This window comes from Schistocerca serialis, chromosome 9 (genome assembly GCF_023864345.2).
Source record: "Schistocerca serialis cubense isolate TAMUIC-IGC-003099 chromosome 9, iqSchSeri2.2, whole genome shotgun sequence".
Taxonomy (NCBI): Eukaryota; Metazoa; Arthropoda; class Insecta; order Orthoptera; family Acrididae; genus Schistocerca; species Schistocerca serialis.
The window spans coordinates 482,726,286-482,749,525 of NC_064646.1; the positions used below are offsets into that span (position 1 = coordinate 482,726,286).

Sequence of the window (23,240 nt, forward strand, 5' to 3'; positions counted from 1 at the left end):
CGTTTTGTGATACAAGAGATCTCACGCAATCTATTCCGGATGGGCAAGAAGGAGGGATAGCCATATCTGGAGGAGGACTGCTAACATAGGAAGCAGAATCTTTTCTTGCAGAAGTGACACACTGGTGGTGTTGCATGACTTGATGCATGTGATCTGTGCATCAAAGTTCACATCCCAGTAGTTCTATGGACAAAGATAAGAGCTGCAGCTGGATGCAGCTGGAGTTGATTATCCAAATGGCCCACAAGGCACTGTCTGGCTTAATGTTAGGATCAACAAGGGCATGTACGCAATGCCACAGTTATAAGGGCATTCTGTTGCCCATTTCTTCCACATGAATTACATGATGAAGTGCATCATTTAGTAAATGAGAACAATGCTCTTTGATGATCTGCCTCCTGTTGAGGTATCTGGGAGGAGGAGGAGGAGGAGGAGGAGGAGGAGGAGGAGGCGAGGTCAGCATGATATCCCTGATAAGTTCCAGGTCAGTTTGTAAATGTCAGTGAGGCACACAAAACATGCATCATCACTGGTAACGCTGCTAACATCCAAAATAGGGTACACCACAGTGAACTATGTGTGAGGGCTACCCTTGTTGAGGGGAGGCAGCTTTCACACATAGTGGCAGATGAGCATGGATGTGAAACCAGATGATATTGATGACATGATGGGTGTGGTAGGAGCAGCCATGGCTGTTATATCATGAAAGAGTCCAGAATGCTCAAACTGAGTGGATGGGGCAGCACTGCCTGAAGACCAAAAAAAATTACGTAAGTTGTGAGGGATAGATGCTCGTGTGCTATATAGTCTGATTTGGGGACAAGATGTCTGGATCCTGTATGAGCATTATTTGTTCAAGCTAAGTATTCATTGTGCTATAACTTGAAATGTTGTAGATGTCTGCTGCCGATGTTGGGAGGGGTGGGGGGGGGGAGGAACCCAACCATTGGATGTGATGGTGACATGGAAACTGGTGTTCAACATACTTGCAGTGACACATTATACTGCACTCTAATACGGGGGATGGTATGCAACGTCTGATGTGTGATGCAACAAGGAAGCACGGGTCACGGGAAACACTATTCACAACGAACAGTGATAATCAATGAGGAAAGTAAACATGACATGTAAATGCACAATAACAGAGTCACCACCATGTTTACTCCAGTATTATATCATAGTAGAAAGTACTAGACACAGTTTGAAGTATATATATCTTATTAATGGCATCTTTACATAAAGTTCACAGCAAATAACAAGATCAATGTATAAAACATGGCTGACAAGCACATATGCCAGAGAAACAATACAAAAAAATTTGTTCTCACAGAGATGGTTGACTTGAACCACAATGACAGCTGCCACACTTTCATTACAAGCGTGAACAACCCAATGTCACACATTACTGATGTCAATACAATCACTGTACACAGCTCTCTTCCTTTAATGCTCTTCAATTGGAGGTCCACTTCCTGCACTTAGAAACACTATTACACCACACTGTTTCTCACAAACCAATGTAGTTAATATTATGCACTGACACTAGAATTCAGAGCCCTCTACTACTAGAGGGCAACAGCTTGTGACAGTGAAGTACAAAAGTCAACTGAGCAATGTGAATGACATGTAACACGTCAGCTGATATTAAGAAGAGGAGAAAAATCTCTGGAGGCATTACTTTTCAGCATGTCCTCATAATACATTTTTAGCAATCAATTAAAAGATTTTGTAAAATTCATTTTAAATGTTTTACAAATAGGCAAGTTCATTTTCATTAGTTCATTTGCAAAGGCATGTATTTTCAGAAGTATTACATGTACAAATATGATGGATGCATAAACTGAACCATAAACTCATTAAGTTTACATTGTGCATTCTGAGGTACCTTCACTCATGATGTATGCAATTTCAGAGAGCACACATCCATACAGTTCACAGGCTCACTTATAGATGCCACCTGGGTTACCACCCTTGTGTGCTCTGGTGAGCCGCTGAAGAAACAGCAGTATTTAAGCTATCTTAAATGAGGGCTCTGCCTATTCTCAATGTCATATTGCTGTTGTCCAGTCTGTGTGTTCAGTGTTCATGAACCAGTATCTTATGTGTTGCTCTATAAAGTACTCTGTTCTGTAAACCATGTTTGTTCTTGCTGTAACAAGCTTGGCAATGATTAAGATTGGTTCGTGGGATTAAAGGGACCAGACTGCTACAGTCATCGGTCCCAATTATTAAGGGTTACATTTTCTCTGCATGTTAGTGTCAATGCTAAGTCACTCAACAAACATCTCAATGGAAGAAATGCTCCAACATCTCATCTCATTGTCCAGCAGCAAGCTTTTGCAGATAAACAGCAGGCTCTCACCACTGCTCTCAATCAAGTGGTGTCAGTGTATTTGTGTAATGTTACTTTCCCATCAGTGCAACCACCACCCTTTCTGGCATATGATGAATCAGCTGAAGATTGGTACTCCTACAACACATGGTTACACCAACATTTCAGGTTTTTTATGAGGTCAATGCAAACCTGTGTAGGACTCCCTTTCTTTCCTGTCTTTCACTGTGCATGGACCAGTTGTGCCAACATGTACCTTTGCAAGAACCAGCGAGCTTATCATTTGAAGAAATGTGCAAGCTTCTCTCCACCTATTACTGTGACAGAAAGCATGTCAGTGTGATGCACATAGAGTTTTACCATTGTAATAAACGCCCAAAGCACTCTTACAAATCCTGGACTGCAGAATTACACAGGTTGAGCCATCATCATAAATTTGCCACTAGTACCTGTCAAGTCCTGCCCTGATCACATGCTGCAAGATATGATTCATCTGGTCCCAGATAGGGAAGTTTGCAAAAAAGTGCTTCAGTGTAAGAATCTCACACTTACAGATGTTCTCAATATAGCAAAATCCTTTGAAATGTCACGAGCCACAGGTGATCAGATTGCCGAATGGAGGGGAGGTATGGAAAGATGCTCAGTCAACCCCTGTTAAGCACTGAGCAAGTCTTCAGGATGATGGGGAAGCCACTGCAGAGTACAATCTCCAATTCAGCCTCGTATGGGGCAGTGTCTGTTGTGGTCACAGCAGCAGCAAGCCACATCACAGCAGTGGCGATATTGCCCCTCTTCCATCTTGCTTTTACTGATTTCATCAAGATGAGTGTACTACATGCCCTAATTATTGGGTAGTTTACAACAAATGTCAAAAGAAAGGTCACTTTGCACTGGTGTGTAACTTCTCTTCAAACATGTTGGACACAGTAGTACCAATGGACATAAACTGTATCTCTACAATGACTGCCTCCACGAACAAAGCTGCAGTCGCACATGGCAGGGCCTGTTGCAGAGGGCCCACCACCTACCCTGCCACCAATGCCTGTTCCTGTGTCACAGACATTCTTGTTCATGCCACAGAAGGGGTCGCTGCCTGGCAGATCACTATATAGGATTCCTGCCTTGGCCCCCTGCTTGACTACCATCGCTGGTGCAGTCACCACTGCACATGATGCCACCACCACCACCACCACCACCACCACCACCACCACCACCACCACCACTGTTGCTGGGTCCTGTGCGGCAGTCCTCTCTGAAGCCCCTGATGATGCCCCTGGTGCTGACCACTGGCCTTGTCAAGGATGTTGCTGGGGAGACACCATCCCTGGTCCTGCTCCATGGCCTCTCGCGATTGCAGGAACAGTGCACCAACATGCCCCCTCATCACTTCCACCCCTACTCACCTGTGCCTGCCTGCCACATGCTGCAGCAGTCGCCATCATTGGGCAATGAAATGCACATCAGGACCGTCATTGGTGTTTTCCATGACTTGTACTCTTAGTGTCTTGTGAGACCAGTGCGCATGTGCACTCTCTCTCTCTCTCTCTCTCTCTCTCTCTCTCTCTCTCTCTCTCTCTCTCTCTCTCTCTCTCTCTCTCCCCCCCCCCCCCCTCCCATGGTGCCAGCATCCTTTTGGTAGCAGTGCTTTTTTTTTCTGTAACAGTGCCATTTTGGTACCAGTGCCTTTTTCTGTGCCTATTCTTATGTACGGATGGATGGATGGATGGGATCTTCCTACCACCTAGAAGGTGGGAGTGTTGTACCATCACTCCTCGCCTGCACAATTTCAGAGAGTGTGTGTCCACACAGTTCACAGGCCTGCTTATAGAGCCATCTGGATCAGCCCCCTGGCACACTACAGTGAGTCACCAAAGCAACAGCATTATTTGAACAGTCACAAATGATTGCTTGGCCTATTCTTTCCTTGATGCTGTATTACTGTTGTACAGTCTGTGTGTTTGGTGATGCACGCAACCTGTATCTTATGTGCTGCTCTTTAAAGTACTATGTCCCACAAATTGTGTTTGTTCTTGCTATGACACCCTCCAGTTGGCGTAATGAGGCAGTGCATTGACAAAATGGAGGAAGCACTTGAGGATGAACATTTTGCCTGCAAGGTTTATTTGGTTTGGTTTTAGGGTGCAAATACAACTAGGCTCATATGCGCCCATGTCAGAGGCACAGAACACAAAGACGAAAAGAAGTTAAAAGTGACTACACTTTAAGCCCAATTGATGCAAGGAAAGACAGCTAAAAAGAAAGGGTCATAAAATATGCCATAGAGACAACGGAGTCCTGAACTAAAGATTAAATGGCGTTTGCTCTATTGCTGCAACGGATAAAAAGTAAAATGTGGTCCATAACCCACATGTTTGCTATAATTGCCGATACCCTAGACGGCAAGCATAAATGAGAATGTAAGTGGTTAACAAAGGACATTCTGTCAGGATATGATGAACCATCAAAGGTTGATGGCAATGAGCACAAAGTGGTGAGGGATTACCACTTAACAAATGGCAATGGCTAAACAGACATTGTCCAATGACCAACCTAGCTAAAATTATCTACTTGCAGCAAGAGGGGCGAAGGGAGGTCATCCAAGCCACTGGGAGCGATTTAATTCCCCAGAGCCTGTTCCCATGAAGGGAAGACAAGAGGTAATGCCACAGTGACATCACCTGCAACAGACAGCAACACATATCATCAGCCAGAGGAAATGGAACAACTAGTGGGCTAGGCACAAGGACTGCAGCCTTGACAATAGCATCAGCAGCTTCTTTCCTGTCAGACCAATGTGACCAGGGACAAGAGATGGACAGTGCACATCACACAGAGGCTCTGAAGGACACAGAGAGAATCTGAGCAGGTGACACAATTGAAAAGCCTGTGTTGCCGGATGTACTGTGTGGCTTGATGCAGGACAAGGAGCTCCACTGTAAATACTGAGCAGTGTTTCAGAAGCTGATACTGAAAATTACACACTCAACACCACGATCAGTCCGAGAGCCGTGAGCGTACACAACGCTACTATAGTGGAGTTCCATGAAAATGTCGAGAAACTCGTGGCAATAGAGCAAGGATGGAGTAGTGTCCTTAGGAAGTGAATGGAGTCCAAGATGGACAGGGGCCACTGAATGAAGCCAATGTAGTGAAGGGTTCACACCCACAGGGAAAATGGCATCTAGCGTAAAGTTAAGCTGCTGAAGCAATTGTCGAAAGAAAACTCCAGGAGGTAACATAGAACAGGGATGCACGCCATACTGGCAATCAAAGGAATCATGGAAGAAGAAGGCATAGGAAGGGAGGCCAGGCATGGCAGAAAATGGCACGCATATCTGCTGAGGAGAAAAATCAGTGGTATGAGAGTGGTAGTTCGACAGCTTCTGCATACAGTATGTCAACAGGGCTAGGGTAAAAGGCACCAGTGGCCAAACGTGTGCCACAATGGTGGATTGTATTGAGACAACATAAGATGGACTGATGTGCACATGTATAAATGAAACACTCATAGTCTAGTTTCAAACAGACAAGGAACCAGTACAAACAGAGGGGGTGGTCCAATCTGCTCCCCAGGGAGTACTGCTGAGGACACTGAGGGACTGTACAGCAGGTGACCAGGTAAGATATGTGGCAGGACAAGAAAGTTTCCAATTGAGCATCGGCCCCAGGAATTGTGTTATTTGAATGAACGGAAGAGCAACAGGCTCAAGATATAAGGACAATGGAGGAAATCAATTGCATCTCCAGAAATTCATACTAACAGTTTTGTCATTGGAAAAGCAAAAGCCATTGTCAACAGTCCACAAGTAAAGAAAATCCAGACGACACTGAAGACACTGCCCAAGGATACAAGTCTGTGGAAAAATGCAATATATGGCAAAATCATCAATGAAAAGGGAGCAGGAGATGTCTGGTAGGAGATGAGCCGTAATAGGGTTACTGAAGCCTGAGGCACACCATTTTCCTGGTTAAAGATGTCCAACAAGGCAGAAACCGCACATGCCTTGGAAACTGTCTTTTAAAAATTCCTGAAGGAAACAGGGCAAGCGGCCTTGGAAGCCCCATGTGTCAACAGTACAAGGGATACCAGTCCACCAGCAGGTGTAGTAGGCTTTCTCCAAATCGAAAAACACAGTCTGGTTTTTCCACAGAAAAACATGGGTTGACAAAGTAATAAGATGGTCAACTGCAGAACGGCACACTTAAAAACCTCACTGTGCAGTGGTTATAAACAGAGAGGCTCAAGCCACCAAACTAGCTGGGCATAAATCGTGCATTACATCACCTTGCAAACAAAGCTGGTGAGAGAAATGGGATGGTAGCTAGAAGGAAGGCATTTTTCCTTCTGGGCTTTGGTATGGGTATGACAGTGGCTTCACACCAGTGTGATTGTATACACATATGTGATTATATGTATGAAGGAAGCAGTTCAAGAGAAAAGTTCCGCAACATCTGAATGTGAACTTTGTCTGGCCTTGGGGTAAAGGATTGGGATGAAGTCATAGCACGATCTAGCCCCTTCATAGTTAAGGTGGCATTGTACGACTCATGATTCTGAGAAGAGGAGGGTATCATCCGAGCCTCCTCCATTCATTTCTGATGGAGGAAGGTAGCATGATAATGGGTGGAGCTTGAAATCTCCACAAAATAGTGGGCCAAGATGTTGGGGTAGCCCCAACATTCAGATGTTGCGGAACTTTTCTCTTGAACTGCTTCCTTCATACATATAATCACATATGTGTATACAATCACACTGGTGTGAAGCCACTGTCATACCCATACCAAAGCCCAGAAGGAAAGGCATCATCTGCTACAGTCAGGCAGGAATTTGGGGAATGGTCCTTGGTCCCAGAGAGCCATTGGAGGTTGGACCACACAACAGAAGAGGTAGTGGATCTGTTAAAAGAACTAGTAAATGAAACCCAGCTAGCTTTTCTGCTATGCTGAAGAACATGACGACACTGTGCACAGAGCTGTTTGTAAAGAATGCAGTTGGCATTTTAGGATAACAGTTAAAAATACAGAGAACACATCTCTGTGCAGATTGTATCATGGCATGCCTCAGACCACCAAGGGCCTGGGACACGGCATGGTAAAGAGGAAGTGGAAGGAATGGAATGTTCTGTGGTGGTAAGGATAACATTTTGTAAGATACTCTACTTGGTCATCACAAGTGGGGAAATGTTTGTTAAGGTCGTGAGGGAGGAGTGAAGTCTCCAGTTGGCCCTAGTAAGCTGCCATTTGGGTGTGCACATAGGTGGAGTAAGAGTCAGGGAACAGATAGCAAGTGGGAAATGATCACTTGTGCATCTGTTGGAGAGAACAGACCACTCGAGACAACAGGGAAGCTGGGCAGTGCATGAGGAAAGGTCCAAATAGGAACAGGTGCACATGAAGTCTGCAAGGAACTTGGATGCTCCAGTATTAAGGCAGATGAGATTGAATTGATGAGGTCAGCCAAGATGGAATCTCTGACAGGTCCTGGGAGAGCCCCAAAGGGGATGGTGCATGTTAAAGTCAGTGAGCAACAAAAAGGAGTGAGATAGTTGCCCAATAAGCTGAAGAAAGTCTGCCCTCATGACACTGAATGATAGAGGAATGCAAACAGTACAAAGGAACAGGTGAAGTGTGGAAGGAAAATGTCTACTGCAACAGCTTGAAGACATGTCATGGAGATGGTCTGGCTATTAATGTCATCCTGGATGAGCAGCATGACTCCCCCATGAGATGGAATACCATCCTTGGGCGGAAGGTCAAAGCAGACATCAAAGCAGACTGCAAAGCAGTATGAGAGGTCAAAGGAATTGTGAGGACACAATTTTGTTTCCTGGAGGCAGATAAGTGGACGTTGTGATTCCAAGAGCAGCCATAATTTGTCTTTGTTGGATCTAAGACTGTGAATGTACCACTGGAGGACAGTCATGACAAGGAAAGGGGAGGAAGGAAAACATGAAGGGGTGTCACCTCGGCAGCTGCCAAGTACCAACCTTCAAAGCCTCACTGCTACAGGGTGCAGAAACTGGAGGCTCTTGCTCCATGAGATCTACAGAGGCATCAGCATTCTCTTTTTGTTGGTCTGCCAAGTCCAGGGCAGAAAAACAGTTGCCGGTGCACGCCGGCAACACGGAGGTCAGTCAGGTGAGGGTATCACGTGGCGACACCGTTTAAGAGGACCTCCGAGTAGGCGAAGGAGAAGACCGTTTGTCTTTGTTTAATTTATTGTTGTCTTTCCAGTTGGCAGAGGAACACTCAGATGTTTGTTGGCTAGAGGGAAACAGTTTTCATGGGAGTACTTCTGTCCTTTATGGCCTGCCACTTGTGTAGCAGGTGACTTTGCCCAGTAAGGTAAAGTTTGGTGGCTTGTTGCACAGCTGGAGGAGGAGACAGGGATGCTGAGCAATTTTACAACTGCAGTGCTGAATTTTAGGTTGCATGTCAGCATGGCCATGTCTTTTGTGGAGTGAGATGTGGCAAGAACAGTACTCTAGATGCCAGATGGCAGAACACAGGGTTTCCGAATAGCAACAACTTGCAGGTGACAGCGTAAGGCACTTTTTCCTTTACCCAGATCTCCTGGACAGCCCACTCATCGAGATACATGGGACAATCATGGAAGGTGGCGGCATGGTCGCCATTGCAGTTTATGCAACGTGGAGAAGGAGGCAGATGATCACCCTCGTGAGCATCCCTATTACAGGTTACACACTTGGCTTGGTGTCAACAGGACTCTCGTGTGGTGTAATGATGAGACTGGTAGCAGCACTTTGGGTTTGGAATATACAGCCTGACTGTGATAACTTCATAACCTTCTTTGATGTTAGATGGAAGTACCACCCTATCAAAAGGGAGACAAAGAGTGCATTTGGGCACTAAGGACGATTCTACGTTTTTCATCGCACGATGGACTGCAATGATGCCCTGATCAGAAAGGTACATTTGGATTTCCCCTTGGTCAGACCATCGAGCAGCCTAGTGTAAATAATACCATAGGAAGAATTCGGTGTTCAATGGGCCTTGACATGTGTAGGGTAGCTGTGGATGAGCAAAGATGCAAGCAGTAGCTGTGCTTGAGAATTAGTAGTAGTCTCCAAAAGCAAAGTGCCGTTGCTTAAATGAGAGCAGAATTTCGCAGGGCCAGCAACTGCATCAACACCTTTCTGAATAATAAATGGATCTACTCTAGCAAAGAACTGACCATTGTCAGTACATGAAACCATGAGGAACGATGGTGTAGCTGGGAGGATCGTTGAATTGTAAGCCTCATTCCATTTATGTCTGAGTAGATGTTGACTGTGAAGATGATGATTGGCTGAGTATGAGAACCCCCCCCCCCCCCCCACAACTGCCAGCATCTAGATAGCACACTCCTTCCAACAGAACACATTTCCAGAAATGTCCCAGATATGTTCCCCAAGGGACGGAAAAAGAATAGCAACAGGACAGGCATGCAGCACAGAAGGGAAAAGATGCTGCGAAGGCTGAGACCCCGTGGTAGCCAAGCACACACCCGCCAAAGTGCGGTGAGCCCCTGGGGGTGCCAGCAAGTGATATTCAGTGACAAAGCAACCTCCATTTACCTGAAATGGTAAATTGTGACAATATGTGTGTGAGGTGCTGACAATCCTCATGAAATTGTGTAGCACAATCAAGATTCAAAGAAGGTTAATGTTTCCTAAGCAATATATCATACAAGCTGTATGGACCATTTTACTTCTATGAGAAGAATGTGACAGGTACCTCTTACCTTGATATGTTGCAGTTGTTATTTCCACACTGCTGATTCTGGGAATTTCATCTTCTAACACCCCCTCCCCCAGCCACCTGCTAATGCATCGATGTTTTCACTATCTAAACCATGAACATCCACATTGCAGGATAGGTGTTGCAATGAATATGAAGATGATGTGGCTCTGTTCCCTTACAACATCATTCACCCACCCTGTAGATCACCTGACTTATGACTTGTGACTTTTTCCTGGGGGGGGGGGGGGGGGGGGGGGGACATTAAGAACTGTATTTATGCATCCCCACTGCAAAGAACATTGGAATAGCTCAGAGAATCCATCAATACTGTTGTGATAACCATTGACAGGATGTGGCTGTGTTAGGTATAGAATGAACTAGACTACCACTTTGAAGTGTGTCTTATGGCCAGAGGGGCTCTCATAGAATATTTGTAGAATGCAGAAAGCAAATTTTATGAGTTTATGATTCTATTCATGCATTAACAATATTTGTATAAGTAATACTTTGGAAAATGTAGAGCTTTGAAAATGAATGAAATAGTTATGTAGCCCTATACAAGATCAATTTTTTTCCATCATTTGATAATGTCAGGATTTATAAACAGACTTGAAAGTTTTTGTTTTTTAAAGAAAGCATTGTCATGACTTGCAAATTCATATCCAAGACATTATAATGTGTACCCCTTCAGAATATTTACATGGTAGGATCCCATTATTACAAGTGTGGAAAAAAGAGTGTTTGCCATTTCAGTATTGAGACACCATCGTCGACGTCATCACCACCACCACCACCACCACCACCACCACCACCACCACCACCACCGCCACCATCCTATTGTTGAAACAACAGCATATGACTGAATACAGATTTGCGTGTATCTGTGGCCATATGAGTTGTTAGCCTAGTTCAGTGGTGCAACCCAGTGTGTTTCAATGTTTCCTTCACCTCTGCCTCAAGTATTTATCCTACCGTGCTCTCAGGAGATTGCCAATTTCATCAAAAATTCCTTTTGCCCCAATAATTAAGCATTCTTCAAACTTTTAACTTTGAGTATAGGTAATACACTCCTGGAAAAGGAAAAAAAGAACACATTGACACCGGTGTGTCAGACCCACCATACTTGCTCCGGACACTGCGAGAGGGCTGTACAAGCAAGCAATGATCACACGCACGGCACAGCGGACACACCAGGAACCGCGGTGTTGGCCGTCGAATGGTGCTAGCTGCGCAGCATTTGTGCACCGCTGCCGTCAGTGTCAGCCAGTTTGCCATGGCATACGGAGCTCCATCACAGTCTTTAACACTGGTAGCATGCCGCGACAGCGTGGACGTGAACCGTATGTGCAGTTGACGGACTTTGAGCGAGGGCATATAGTGGGCATGCGGGAGGCCGGGTGGACATACCGCCGAATTGCTCAACACGTGGGGCGTGAGGTCTCCACAGTACATCGATGTTGTCGCCAGTGGTCGGCGGAAGGTGCACGTGCCCGTCGACCTGGGACCGGACCGCAGCGACGCACGGATGCACGCCAAGACCGTAGGATCCTACGCAGTGTCGTAGGGGACCGCACCACCACTTCCCAGCAAATTAGGGACACTGTTGCTCCTGGGGTATCGGCGAGGACCATTTGCAACCGTCTCCATGAAGCTGGGCTACGGTCCCGCACACCGTTAGGCCGTCTTCCGCTCACGCCCCAACATCGTGCAGCCCACCTCCAGTGGTGTCGCGACAGGCGTGAATGGAGGGACGAATGGAGACGTGTCGTCTTCAGCGATGAGAGTCGCTTCTGCCTTGGTGCCAATGATGGTCGTATGCGTGTTTGGCGCCGTGCAGGTGAGCGCCACAATCAGGACTGCATACGACCGAGGCACACAGGGCCAACACCCGGCATCATGGTGTGGGGAGCGATCTCCTACACTGGCCGTACACCACTGGTGATCGTCGAGGGGACACTGAATAGTGCACGGTACATCCAAACCGTCATCGAACCCATCGTTCTACCATTCCTAGACCGGCAAGGGAACTTGCTGTTCCAACAGGACAATGCACGGCCGCATGTATCCCGTGCCACCCAACGTGCTCTAGAAGGTGTAAGTCAACTACCCTGGCCAGCAAGATCTCCGGATCTGTACCCCATTGAGCATGTTTGGGACTGGATGAAGCGACGTCTCACGCGGTCTGCACGTCCAGCACGAACGCTGGTCCAACTGAGGCGCCAGGTGGAAATGGCATGGCAAGCCGTTCCACAGGACTACATCCAGCATCTCTACGATCGTCTCCATGGGAGAATAGCAGCCTGCATTGCTGCGAAAGGTGGATATACACTGTACTAGTGCCGACATTGTGCATGCTCTGTTGCCTGTGTCTATGTGCCTGTGGTTCTGTCAGTGTGATCATGTGATGTATCTGACCCCAGGAATGTGTCAATAAAGTTTCCCCTTCCTGGGACAATGAATTCATGGTGTTCTTATTTCAATTTCCAGGAGTGTAGTTCAAACCAGCAACATTACATTTCCTGATATTTTTGTCCAACAAGTCATATGAGAAACAATGTGGCTTGGAAGAGATTCTTAACTGCATATTTTTGTAGTATGTAGGTATAAATACAAAAACCATTAACATGTAAATAAACATGGCAGTTGTTTCGCTTGCTTCAATCAACCAGACACAGTGTACAACACTAGACAAAGTGTAAATGTGTTTCTAGCTGTAAAATAGAACACAGATTGTTTGTTTCAATATTATTTTAACTATTTTGTGAAATATATAATGTTGAATACCAAAACTATTACTGGAATGGAGTTCATTGGAAGTAGGGCTATTTTTGTTAGACATTACACCTAGACTCATGTTCTTCATGTGGAAAAAACTATCACTAAGATAAAACTTGACACTCAGATTTGAGAAAAAGGTCAAAATCCAATTTATAAAATTCAGTTACTATCAGTTACCAATATTAGTAGTTTAACTTTTACAAGCTTTTGGAGCTAGTGGCTCCTTCTCCTGGCAGAAGAGTTGAAGAGGAAGAAAGAGGGGTGAAGGAAAAGGCCTGGAGAGGTTGAGGGAAAAGGGTACAGTTCAGAAAAGTCACCCAGACTTGGGTGACATAGGATGAGAAGAAAGACCCATTGGTGGGGACTGCACAAGGCAAGATTTGGTTTTCAAATCTCAGCCAGTACAGTCCCCAGCAATCAGTCTTTCCTCCTCATCCCATCCAGTAAGTCTCCCCTGACCCGCTGTTCTGGGTGACTTTTCTGGACCATACCCCTTTCCCTAAACCTCTCCAGTTCTTTTCATTTTCCCCTGCAACCGCTTAGAAAGCAGATATTTTATCTATCCATTTGCATTATATTATCAACAATCGATTATTTTCATTGATGAAACCAGTAAGTTTGTTCAATAAAATTGATCACAAAGGAATGGCTAAGTTCTATCTGCTGTTTGCACAATGATTGAAAGTAGGTTATACTGTTAAACTATTTTTTCTATTCATTTATTTATTTCTGAAGATCAGGAATGGGTGAAAAGAAAGTGGCCCTATACAGTTGAAAATGTGTATAAACCACAATAATTAAAACTGTATTTATACCTGCACTCAGATCCATAACATGCCCATCACACTTAACTCTCTAACCAACTTAACATCCAAGCATGACTCCCAGTCCTACAGACTGTTTTTATCTACTGTTATTTCAAACCAGCATACGCACACACACACACACACACACACACACACACACACACACACACACACACACACACACACACACACACACACACACACACACTAGTTCAGAATGGAAGATTCATTGCAGAATCACAATGTTTATGAAATGATGCCAAGAGAAGAAAATAAAATGTTTTAATCTAGTATTAGTTCTGCATTTATTTGATATGGACTTTTGACAACATACATGCATCAACTATAATTTAAATATTAATTAAAAATTTTCTTATCAATATGAACACATTTTACACACACACAATTTCGGAAATTTGTCTAAACTGTCAGCACAGAAAACTTATTTTGAAGCTTCGTCCCACACTGTTTCTGTCAGTATAGCCACATTGTCCAAGTTTCTTCCAGGAAAATACTCAAATGCCCATAGAAAATTGGTGAACACCACTGCAAAGCAAGAGAGACAAATCATGTAATTAGAGTTTTGTAACAAAGCACTGTGACAACCAAATTACATTACTGTGAAACTTAAATTAATGTTACAGATAATAGCAACAATGAAGACCAAATCTGAGTTTTCCATATGGTTGGAAAAAGAAGAGGCATCACTAACACTATATCCACAACACAATTACTGCAAACCATAAGATAATAAATATTCCATTTATATTCTCGAAAGTTACTCTGTTATAAGGGAGACATTCTCAATCATGTTGCTCTATTTATTACAATTTATAATATTTAAAAATTATTTACAGATAACAAATAAAGGAGATGATCCCTCAAAAGCCAGAAGCACTGCATATTTGACAGGTACACAAACAAAAGGTACAGAGCTTGGCTAGCATTTGGAATGCACTTCTTTTTCTAGCTGTAGGAACCTCCCCCTCCCCCTCCAGCTGTTTTCTTATCCCTAGGGGCTTGCATATCTTCTGTATAGTTAAATGATAGTGGCATCCCCTTGAGTAAAATATTCTGCAAGTAAGATAGTCCCCCATTCAAATCTTTGGGAAGGGACTAATCAGAAGGATGCCATCATAAAAAAACAAAACTGGCATTCTACAGTCTGTAGTGTGGAACATCAGATGCCTTAATCATGTAGATAGGTTAGAGAATGTGAGCAGGGAAATGGATAGATTGATGTTAGATGTAGTAGGGATAAGAGAAGTGAAGTAACAGGAAAAACAAAACTTGTGGCCAGGTGAGTATAGGGTTATAAATTCAAAATCAAATAGGGGTAATAATGAATAAGACAACAGAAATGCTGTAAGCTGCTATGAACAGCATACTGAATGCCTTATCTGAGTCATGAGACCCACCATAGTAGTACAAGTTTATATGCAAACTAGTTCTGAAAATGAACAAGAGATTGAAATAATGTATGATGAGATTAATTAAATTATTCAGATAGTGAAAGGAGGTGAAAATTTAATTGTGATGGGTGAAAAATTTAGAAGTGGAAAAGGAAAAATAGTAAGAGAAAATGGACTGAAGGGAAGTGAATGAAAAATGAAACTGCTTGGTATAATTTTGGACACAGCATAATTTAATTACCATTAAACTTGGCTTAAAAATCATGAAGAAAGGTTGTATTCATGGCAGATACCTGAGGCACAAAGATTTCAGATAGATTATACAATAATGAGACAGAGATTTTGAAACCATATTTTAAATTCCATGGTCAGATATGGACTCTGATAATAATTTACTGATTGTGAAATGCAGATTGAAACTGAAGGTATTGCAAAATGGTTAGAATTTAAGGAGATCCTAAGATGTACTTTTAGCTGCTTCTGTTATTTAATCAATGGACTATATAATTTTAAGGATTTTCTTCCAGTCAGCTATGTGTTACCAACATTAGCTTTTACACTTTCTGATATAACATCCACAATTTGGGTAGTAATGTTTGGTTTCTACGTTTTCTTTGGTGTTCTTATGTCGTGCACTAGCATTGCAGTGACACCAGAAATAAGTACGAAAAATTCAGAGTTCTCTAAATGGACTTTAGTTTATGTTAATTATCATTAGAATATTAAAAGACATTAATAATAAACAGATAATGAGTGGCTAAAGGGGCAAGCATTCAAGCCACCACCCAATTGCCCCTGATGACTTGGCAATAGTAATTTTAGTACATTACTGATTTTGATGACCACATGGGCAAGAATAAATTATTATGCTAACATCAATTGAGGCAAATTGACATCTTGTTGCAATGTAATCTGGATAAATTGAAGGAAACAAAGGTGGTTGAATGTTTAAGATGGAGCATTGGGTAGCTTCGGACTGAAACAGGGGAAATGAATGCAATAGAAGGTGAATGGATAGCTTGGAGAAATAAAATAGGTAATGCAACAGAAGATTGCGTAGGTGAAAAGACAAGATCCACGAGAAATCTCTGGATAATACAGGAGATATTTACTTTGTTTGATAAAAGAAGAAAATATAAAAACAAAACAGATGAAAGAGAATACATACTTCTAAAACACAAGACTGGCAAAGTGCAAAATGCACAAGCAGCAATGGCCAGAGGGAAAGCGCATGGCTATTGAAGCACCACCAGTGGACAAAACTGTCTGATACATCTTTTTACAGTTTCAATAGGGATATTTCATACTATGAAGTCAGACTGTAACAAATTGGTTTCACTAACAATGTAAATTGTGTCTGAAAATTGCAGTTGTTCTAAATCATATTTAGTCCTCTGTAGTGTGTGTTTCAAATCACATTGTGCCCAACATTAATTCAATATGAATCAGTTTTGTTACATTGCTCAGTTGGTTACACTGACAACTAGCATGTATTTCTTGAGAATGCTCCATGTTCAATAATGACAACTATCTTGTTAATTGTGTGTATGGGAGCAGCTTTTTTAATAATGGAGTAAGAAATCACTGTTGTATTATCACTAAGAGGAAGCCAAAATAGAGAAAAGAAAACCAAACATGCCCATCAACTTAAATCTGAGACAAGGTTTGTAAAAATAAAGTTTAGAAAAGAATATGGGATTGTAAGTCTTGCTAAAAGTGTTAATCTGACCCTTCCAAAATTTTCATCAACATTAAATTCTATGATTTAATATGGTACTAAGTTAACATTCAGGTTTTATGACACTTCCTTTTTCTTGCTGTGTCATCGTCGTCACCATTGTACAAACTCTTGTTGACACCTCCATGTCAGCACAGAGAAGGTCATTTCTATTGCTATAATATACCAGCACATTTACTATTAAATACCAAAAACACTGTAGTCAGAGTTCTAAACAAAAGTGAAGGGGATCAAGACTAGTTATAGATGATTAAGCTTTCTTCGCCAAAGAGAGACTGCCCAAGATCTGGTACCAGGGAACCTACAGCAATGACAATAAATAGCAATTTGGAACCAGTGTGCACAAAATTTTTTGCGAATCTGTTTGGGTTTGACAGTCACCGAAGTACTATTGCTAAAGCAGTTACGGGTGGAGAAGGAGGTAAAGAACACAGAGTGTGATGACAAGAAAGAGAAGTTTGCAACAAAGAGAGAGAAGGTTACTAGTTTCATCTCAAGCCTAAGAGGTAGAGAATGCCATTATTCCAGGAAGAAGAGCCAACAATTGTACCTTTCTTCAGAACTGAGCATTAGTAAGTTGTTAAAAATATATAATGTAAGTGTATTATGTGATATACAAGTAACAGTTGATCTAATTTACCCTGCTTCTAGAATGTTGTTCCATTTAGAAAGTGTATGTTTGTACAAAAAAAGTACAATTCATATGCATTATTACAATCTGCTTACTGGCTAACAAATGGTTCAAATGGCTTTGAGCACTATGGGACTTAACTTCAGAGGTCATCAGTCCCCCAGAACTTACAACTACTTAAACCTAACTAACCTAAGGACATCACACACACCCATACCCGAGACAGGATTCGAACCTCCGACCGCAGTGGTCACGTGGTTCCAGACTGTAGCACCTAGAACTGCTCAGCTTACTGGCTAACAATACAAGCCCCTTACTACCAATCCACTCTATGGAAACTGCACATCAATAGTATGTCCACAATATTTGTGGTGGATGTTCTAGGTAATTCACCTCATGTACCTCCTGGAGGCAAAATGCTGATACCCCTGGCAGACTCATTATAAAGATAAACATTTATCCTAACTTTCAGGGTAATGAGCTTAGCTAGGGTTAATATTTTCACTTTCAAATTTGTATATCAGCAGTACTGAAATTTTGGCTTCTGGAAGTAAGTACTGGACAACCATTCTCTCTCTTTCTAAGCTTTCAATTTTCTTAAGTGAATTCTCTTTTTGATCAACTTATGTTTGGGTAACTAGAAAGAGAATCCTATAGCAGCACCTTTCTACTATCTGCCAGACTCATCTCCCAGAGAAAATCTCAGTTGATTATCATGCATGTTTTCCCCAGTTAGACAACAATAGTTGGAAGATATTTTTAACAACTCCTCAATAGCATGTTAAATTCACAATACACAAAAAGAATATCTTTTTTTGTTGTGACATTTTGAGTATTTTCACAGGTAACCATCTGATTACAACAAAACAGAGCCACAACTTACAAGATTCAGTTGTAATGTAAATTATCTGGTTACTGATTGTTCAATTTGAAATCCTCTTCAAAGACTCCAGTAACACAGAAAATTGGTCCACATTTCATATGAAACTTGGCGTCATAATTTTGGCAGTTATAAATGCTTACTTGTGTATGTCAAGCAAATACTTATGTATGTTGAGCAAATTGTCCACTGTAATTTAGTTGACCACTGCACCTCAGTATTTTTACTAATTTGTATGTAATTGGGGAGATGTATCTTAGGACTTTCACCTTGTATTTTATGTATAAAATCTAAAAGGTGACCCTTACATTTTCCTTTTTCCCCTTCCCCACTCTCACAACTCACCAGGCAGGATTTTTAGTATGTTGTTCATCACACTCCCCTCCCCTACCACTGTACACAAATTCTGTGACTACATGGCTTCTTTCACCTAATTTTCATTCATTCATTGGAATATAAGTTGAAATAAGGCCCCTGGAGAAGATTGAATTCCCTCAGAATTCCTGAGGTGCTTATGAAAGTCAGCTATGACAAAACTGTTTCATGTAAGGTGCAAGATAAATACCCTCATATTTCAACAAGAACATAGCAATGCCAACTCCAAAGAGGGAAAATGCTGTCAGGTGTGAAAATATATGTAGAAGAACTAGAAAGGGTAGTTTTAGTTGTAACAACTGTGGTTACCAAGAAACAAAGGTCTTCAAAGACAAACAGTAGCCTGTGTTCAGTTAATGGATATGCAGGCAACTGTTTAGCATATCAATCAGATGCTACAATCGTGTACTCTGGGAGTGAATATTTAAAGGAACTATGACTCAATTTAAGGCAGATGATTTGCGAAGCTGCTCAAAAATATGTATCTAATAACAGAACAATGCTTTTTTGTATACTCTTTCACATTGCAGCAAGTCACATCTAACAAATTAGCAGACCATGGTTATTAGCCAGTGAAAGTGATTCTTCATCATTCTTCATCATCATCATCATCATCATCATCATCATCATCAGTATTCTGCCAAAAGGCAGGTTTTCACATTGTAGTTCTCCAAGCTGTTGGGTCTTCTGCCATCCTCTTCAGGTCTGCATATTTTCCTCTTCCCTTTATGTTGTCTATCATCTTGTATCTCCTTCTCAGTCTTCTCCCACAAACCAATCCTTCCAAAGAATCTGCTAACAAGCATTCCCTTCTCAATGAATGTCCCAACCAGTTCTTTTTCCTTTCTCTTACAAATTTCAGCAGACATCATCTCTCACCAACCCTTTCCAATACTCTTTCATTACTCACTCTTTCCATTCAGCTTATTCTCTCCATTCTCCTCCACATCCACATCTCAAATGCTTCTAACCTTTTTTTCATCCTCTCGTCTTAGCAGCCATGTTCCTGCCCCATATAGTTCCACACTCCAGACAAAACATTTGCCAAGCCTATTCCTTACCTTTATCTAATTTTCCACATAAGAGTCTCATATTTCTGTTGAATGTCTCCTTCGCTATGGAAATTCTAGTTTTCACCTCCTGGTGACCTCTCAAGTCTTCAGTTATTGTGCTTCCAAGATATTTCAATGCACTTACTTAGGTAATGGTAGATTGTCCTATTTTAATATTGGACAAAATGATCTTTCAGCACGTTATTCACTGTCCGCTCACTTAACCCTTTCAGGGGAAGTGGTTCCGTTTGAAACCACCTACAGTTTTCACATTTTGTGGCAAAAGAGCAGTGGCTACATTTGGGACACCATTCAGCAGCCTAGTTGGTGCTGCCCTCTAGCGGCTGTCACTGGAACCGCTTCAAAATCTGTAAATATTAGCAAGTAGTGAGGCGAGTTGGATAGCCATTTTTGTACGCTGTGTGCGAACGTCTTTGTTCTCAAATTGCGACTGTATTCTTCTGTATTAGGTAACTTTTATGCATGTATTAAATGCAGAATACTGTTCTGTTTACATTAATACTATATTTACTGCAATAATAACCAAAATAATGCATTTATTTCCGTGAATGTTGTGATGGTTCCATTTGAAACCACTGCTCCTGTAACGGCAGCATTAGTAGGTGCGACGAATTTTTTTTTTTTAAATCCAGTTTCATGTGATGTATTCTCACAGACTAAAGGATGAGGAAATTCTAGAGTGCTTTTTCGCTGATATTCCTTCAGATCTCGACTCACAGATTGACACTAGCAGTGACAGTGAAAGTGATGTGCTAGCTGAAGACAGTGATCTGGATTTGTGAATGAAAACACCTGTTTTATCTCAAATTATTTTGGAAAGTGAGAGTGAGGACCATTTTGAAAATGACAGTGATGATAGTTTCAGCAGTAATGACAATTTGCCACTATCTTCCATTGCGAATTTTTCATGGAGGAAGGACGTCAGTTCAATGAACTTTGCCGCCAATTTTTCAGAGGAAGCTGGTGTACGAGGAAAACTTAAAAATGATAGTGAAGGTATGCAGCCAGTAGTTTTTTTTGTCTGATTTGTGACACTATGTTAAAAACACATAGTTTTCCAGTCTAACCTGTACGCAACACAGAAAGGTGTCAATTTCAGGCCTCTTTCTAAAGCAGAAATAAAAGTATTTTTGGCTATAAACACTCTAATGGGAATCAAGAAACCTTATTATCGTGATTGCTGGTAATCCCATAAGGAACTTTGAGATGAGTGCATTTCCTCACTAATGTCGGTAAAAAGGTTCAGCAGGATTTTTACACATATTCACATCAATGACAACGCTTTTATGTGTTCAAGGGAGAGCAGAAATTATGACAAATTATATAAAATCCGTCCACTGATCAATCAGATACTGATAAACTTCAAAGAATTCTATGCACCTACTAAGTAGCAAGCTATAGGTGAATGCATGGTGAATTTCAAAGGATGAATCCCATTCAAACAATATATGCCCCAAAAGCCAATCAAGAGGGGATACAAAATCTGGGTCAGAGCTGATAAGGTTCGGTATATTTGTGTTTTTCAGATATATACTGGAAAAGTTGAAGGCAAAGTGGAAAATCCTTAGGAGAGAGAATTGTGAGAGATACGTGTAAAGGCTTGGAAGGAAAGGGATACCACATGTACTTTGACAATTTTTTTTACCAGTGTCTCACTTTTACAGAAGCTAAAAGATGACGGACTTTTTGCCCGTGGAACAATTAGATCACACAGAAAAGGACTTCCTACACTAAGTTGTGGCACAACTTGACTAGAAGAAGGGATCAGTTGGTAGGACATGTTCTGAGGCATCAAGGGATCACCAGTTTAGTATTGGAGGGCAGTGTGGAGGGTAAAAATCGTAGAGGGAGACCAAGAGATGAATACTCTAAGCAGATTCAGAAGGATGTAGGTTGCAGTAGGTACTGGGAGATGAAGAAGCTTGCACAGGATAGAGTAGCATGGAGAGCTGCATCAAACCAGTCTCAGGACTGAAGACCACAACAACAACAACACTAAAAACAGACAAAGAGTTGCAAAGACAAGAGTTTGACTGGTCAGTTCGTTCTGATGGCATTGCCTGCATCAAATGGAAAGACAAACGTGTAGTCATATTGCTGTCTACAATTGAGTCGCCTATATGTGTTGAAGAAGTCAGCCATAAAGGAAAGGATGGAAAAATCATGAAGGTACCTTGCCCAAAAATAGTGAAATCATATAATGGAAATATGGGATCTGTCAATAAGGCAGATATGATGAACAGTTTTTATGCAATGGACAGGAAATCATGAAGGTGGTGGCTAATATTGTTTTGGTATATAGTTGATATTTCTATTGGAAATGCATTTATTCTGTTTCGATTATGTAATCCAACAGCAAAGCGAGTGCTAAAGGATTTTTGAAGACGTGTTGCCACAGGCCTGGTACGCAGTACTGTCTTCAAAGATAGTCCTGGCCATCCCAGTACACCGTCAGAACCATTTGCAAAAAAATTCAAAACTGTTGTTCCCCATGTGAAACGTATACTGGAAGCAAAACATCTGCCAGAACATGGAACCTCAAGGCGCTGTGTGCACTGCAGCACAAAGAAAAAACCCCACAGAAGCAGATGGACATGTAGTCACTGCCAGGTAGTCTTATGCTTATCTGCAGAAAGGAATTGCTTTTTACCGTTCGTCAAAAGTGATGACATTTAGCAGGCAGTGGCTCCATTTGAAACCACCCTCTGTGTGTTCAGTTTACGTATATTTCATTTAATTTTTACATTTTTCTGTCTCACTGTATGAAAATTAATACAATAAAAACAAGGAAAAATTAGAAATTAATTTCTTTTTTATTTTGCCCCTGAAAGGGTTAATAAGTGAAAGTGATTAAGGTTCAGTAAATCCTGTACACACACCATTTGTTTTGAATGATGCTAGAGGAGAAAGTCCACTGGTGTAAGATCCAGTGAACTAAATGCCAGGGGACCAGTTCCCTCCTCTTATCCATAGTGTGATGATGGTTTTGGATGATCACCACCAAGTGTGCTGGAGTGACATCATTTTGCTTCCACACTCAACAGTTGTACATTTTACATCACTGCAAGGAGTTTACCTTTGAGGAACCACAGGCAGCATATTTTCATTTGGTTATCAGATACTCATAATTTGGAGTAGCTGCATTAGTAAATGACCTAGCTAATGGAACACTGATCCATGCTTCTTAGCAAAACATCACAATATTCTCATTCTAATCCAGCCCATTTCCCTAGCCCATGACAATACAAATGGCCTTTCTTGTTATTAAACAGGAAAAAATGAAGCAGTCTTTTGAAATTATTATGTAAATCTTCCCTCACAGAAGATAACAGATGATAAAAATGAATTATGACAAACATTAATGACATTTTGCTCTGTAACCAGTCAGACCTCACCAAACTGTCCAGTGGTGTCAGCATTGGCTACTAACCCAGATTATAGAGAAATGGAAAGCTGAAAATTTCATGTAATG

General features: G+C 41.8%; 1 protein-coding gene across 1 annotated transcript in view; it reads right to left on the reverse strand.

Moving 5' to 3' along the window:
- Nucleotides 1-13,960: 13,960 nt before the first annotated feature.
- Nucleotides 13,961-23,240, reverse strand: part of LOC126418777 (uncharacterized) — a 77,130-nt gene continuing 67,850 nt past the window's right edge. The window contains exon 7 of the mRNA XM_050085703.1: nt 13,961-14,205. Coding sequence (XP_049941660.1) covers nt 14,102-14,205 — 104 coding nt within the window. The 3' untranslated portion in view covers nt 13,961-14,101. The remainder of the gene's footprint in view (nt 14,206-23,240) is intronic.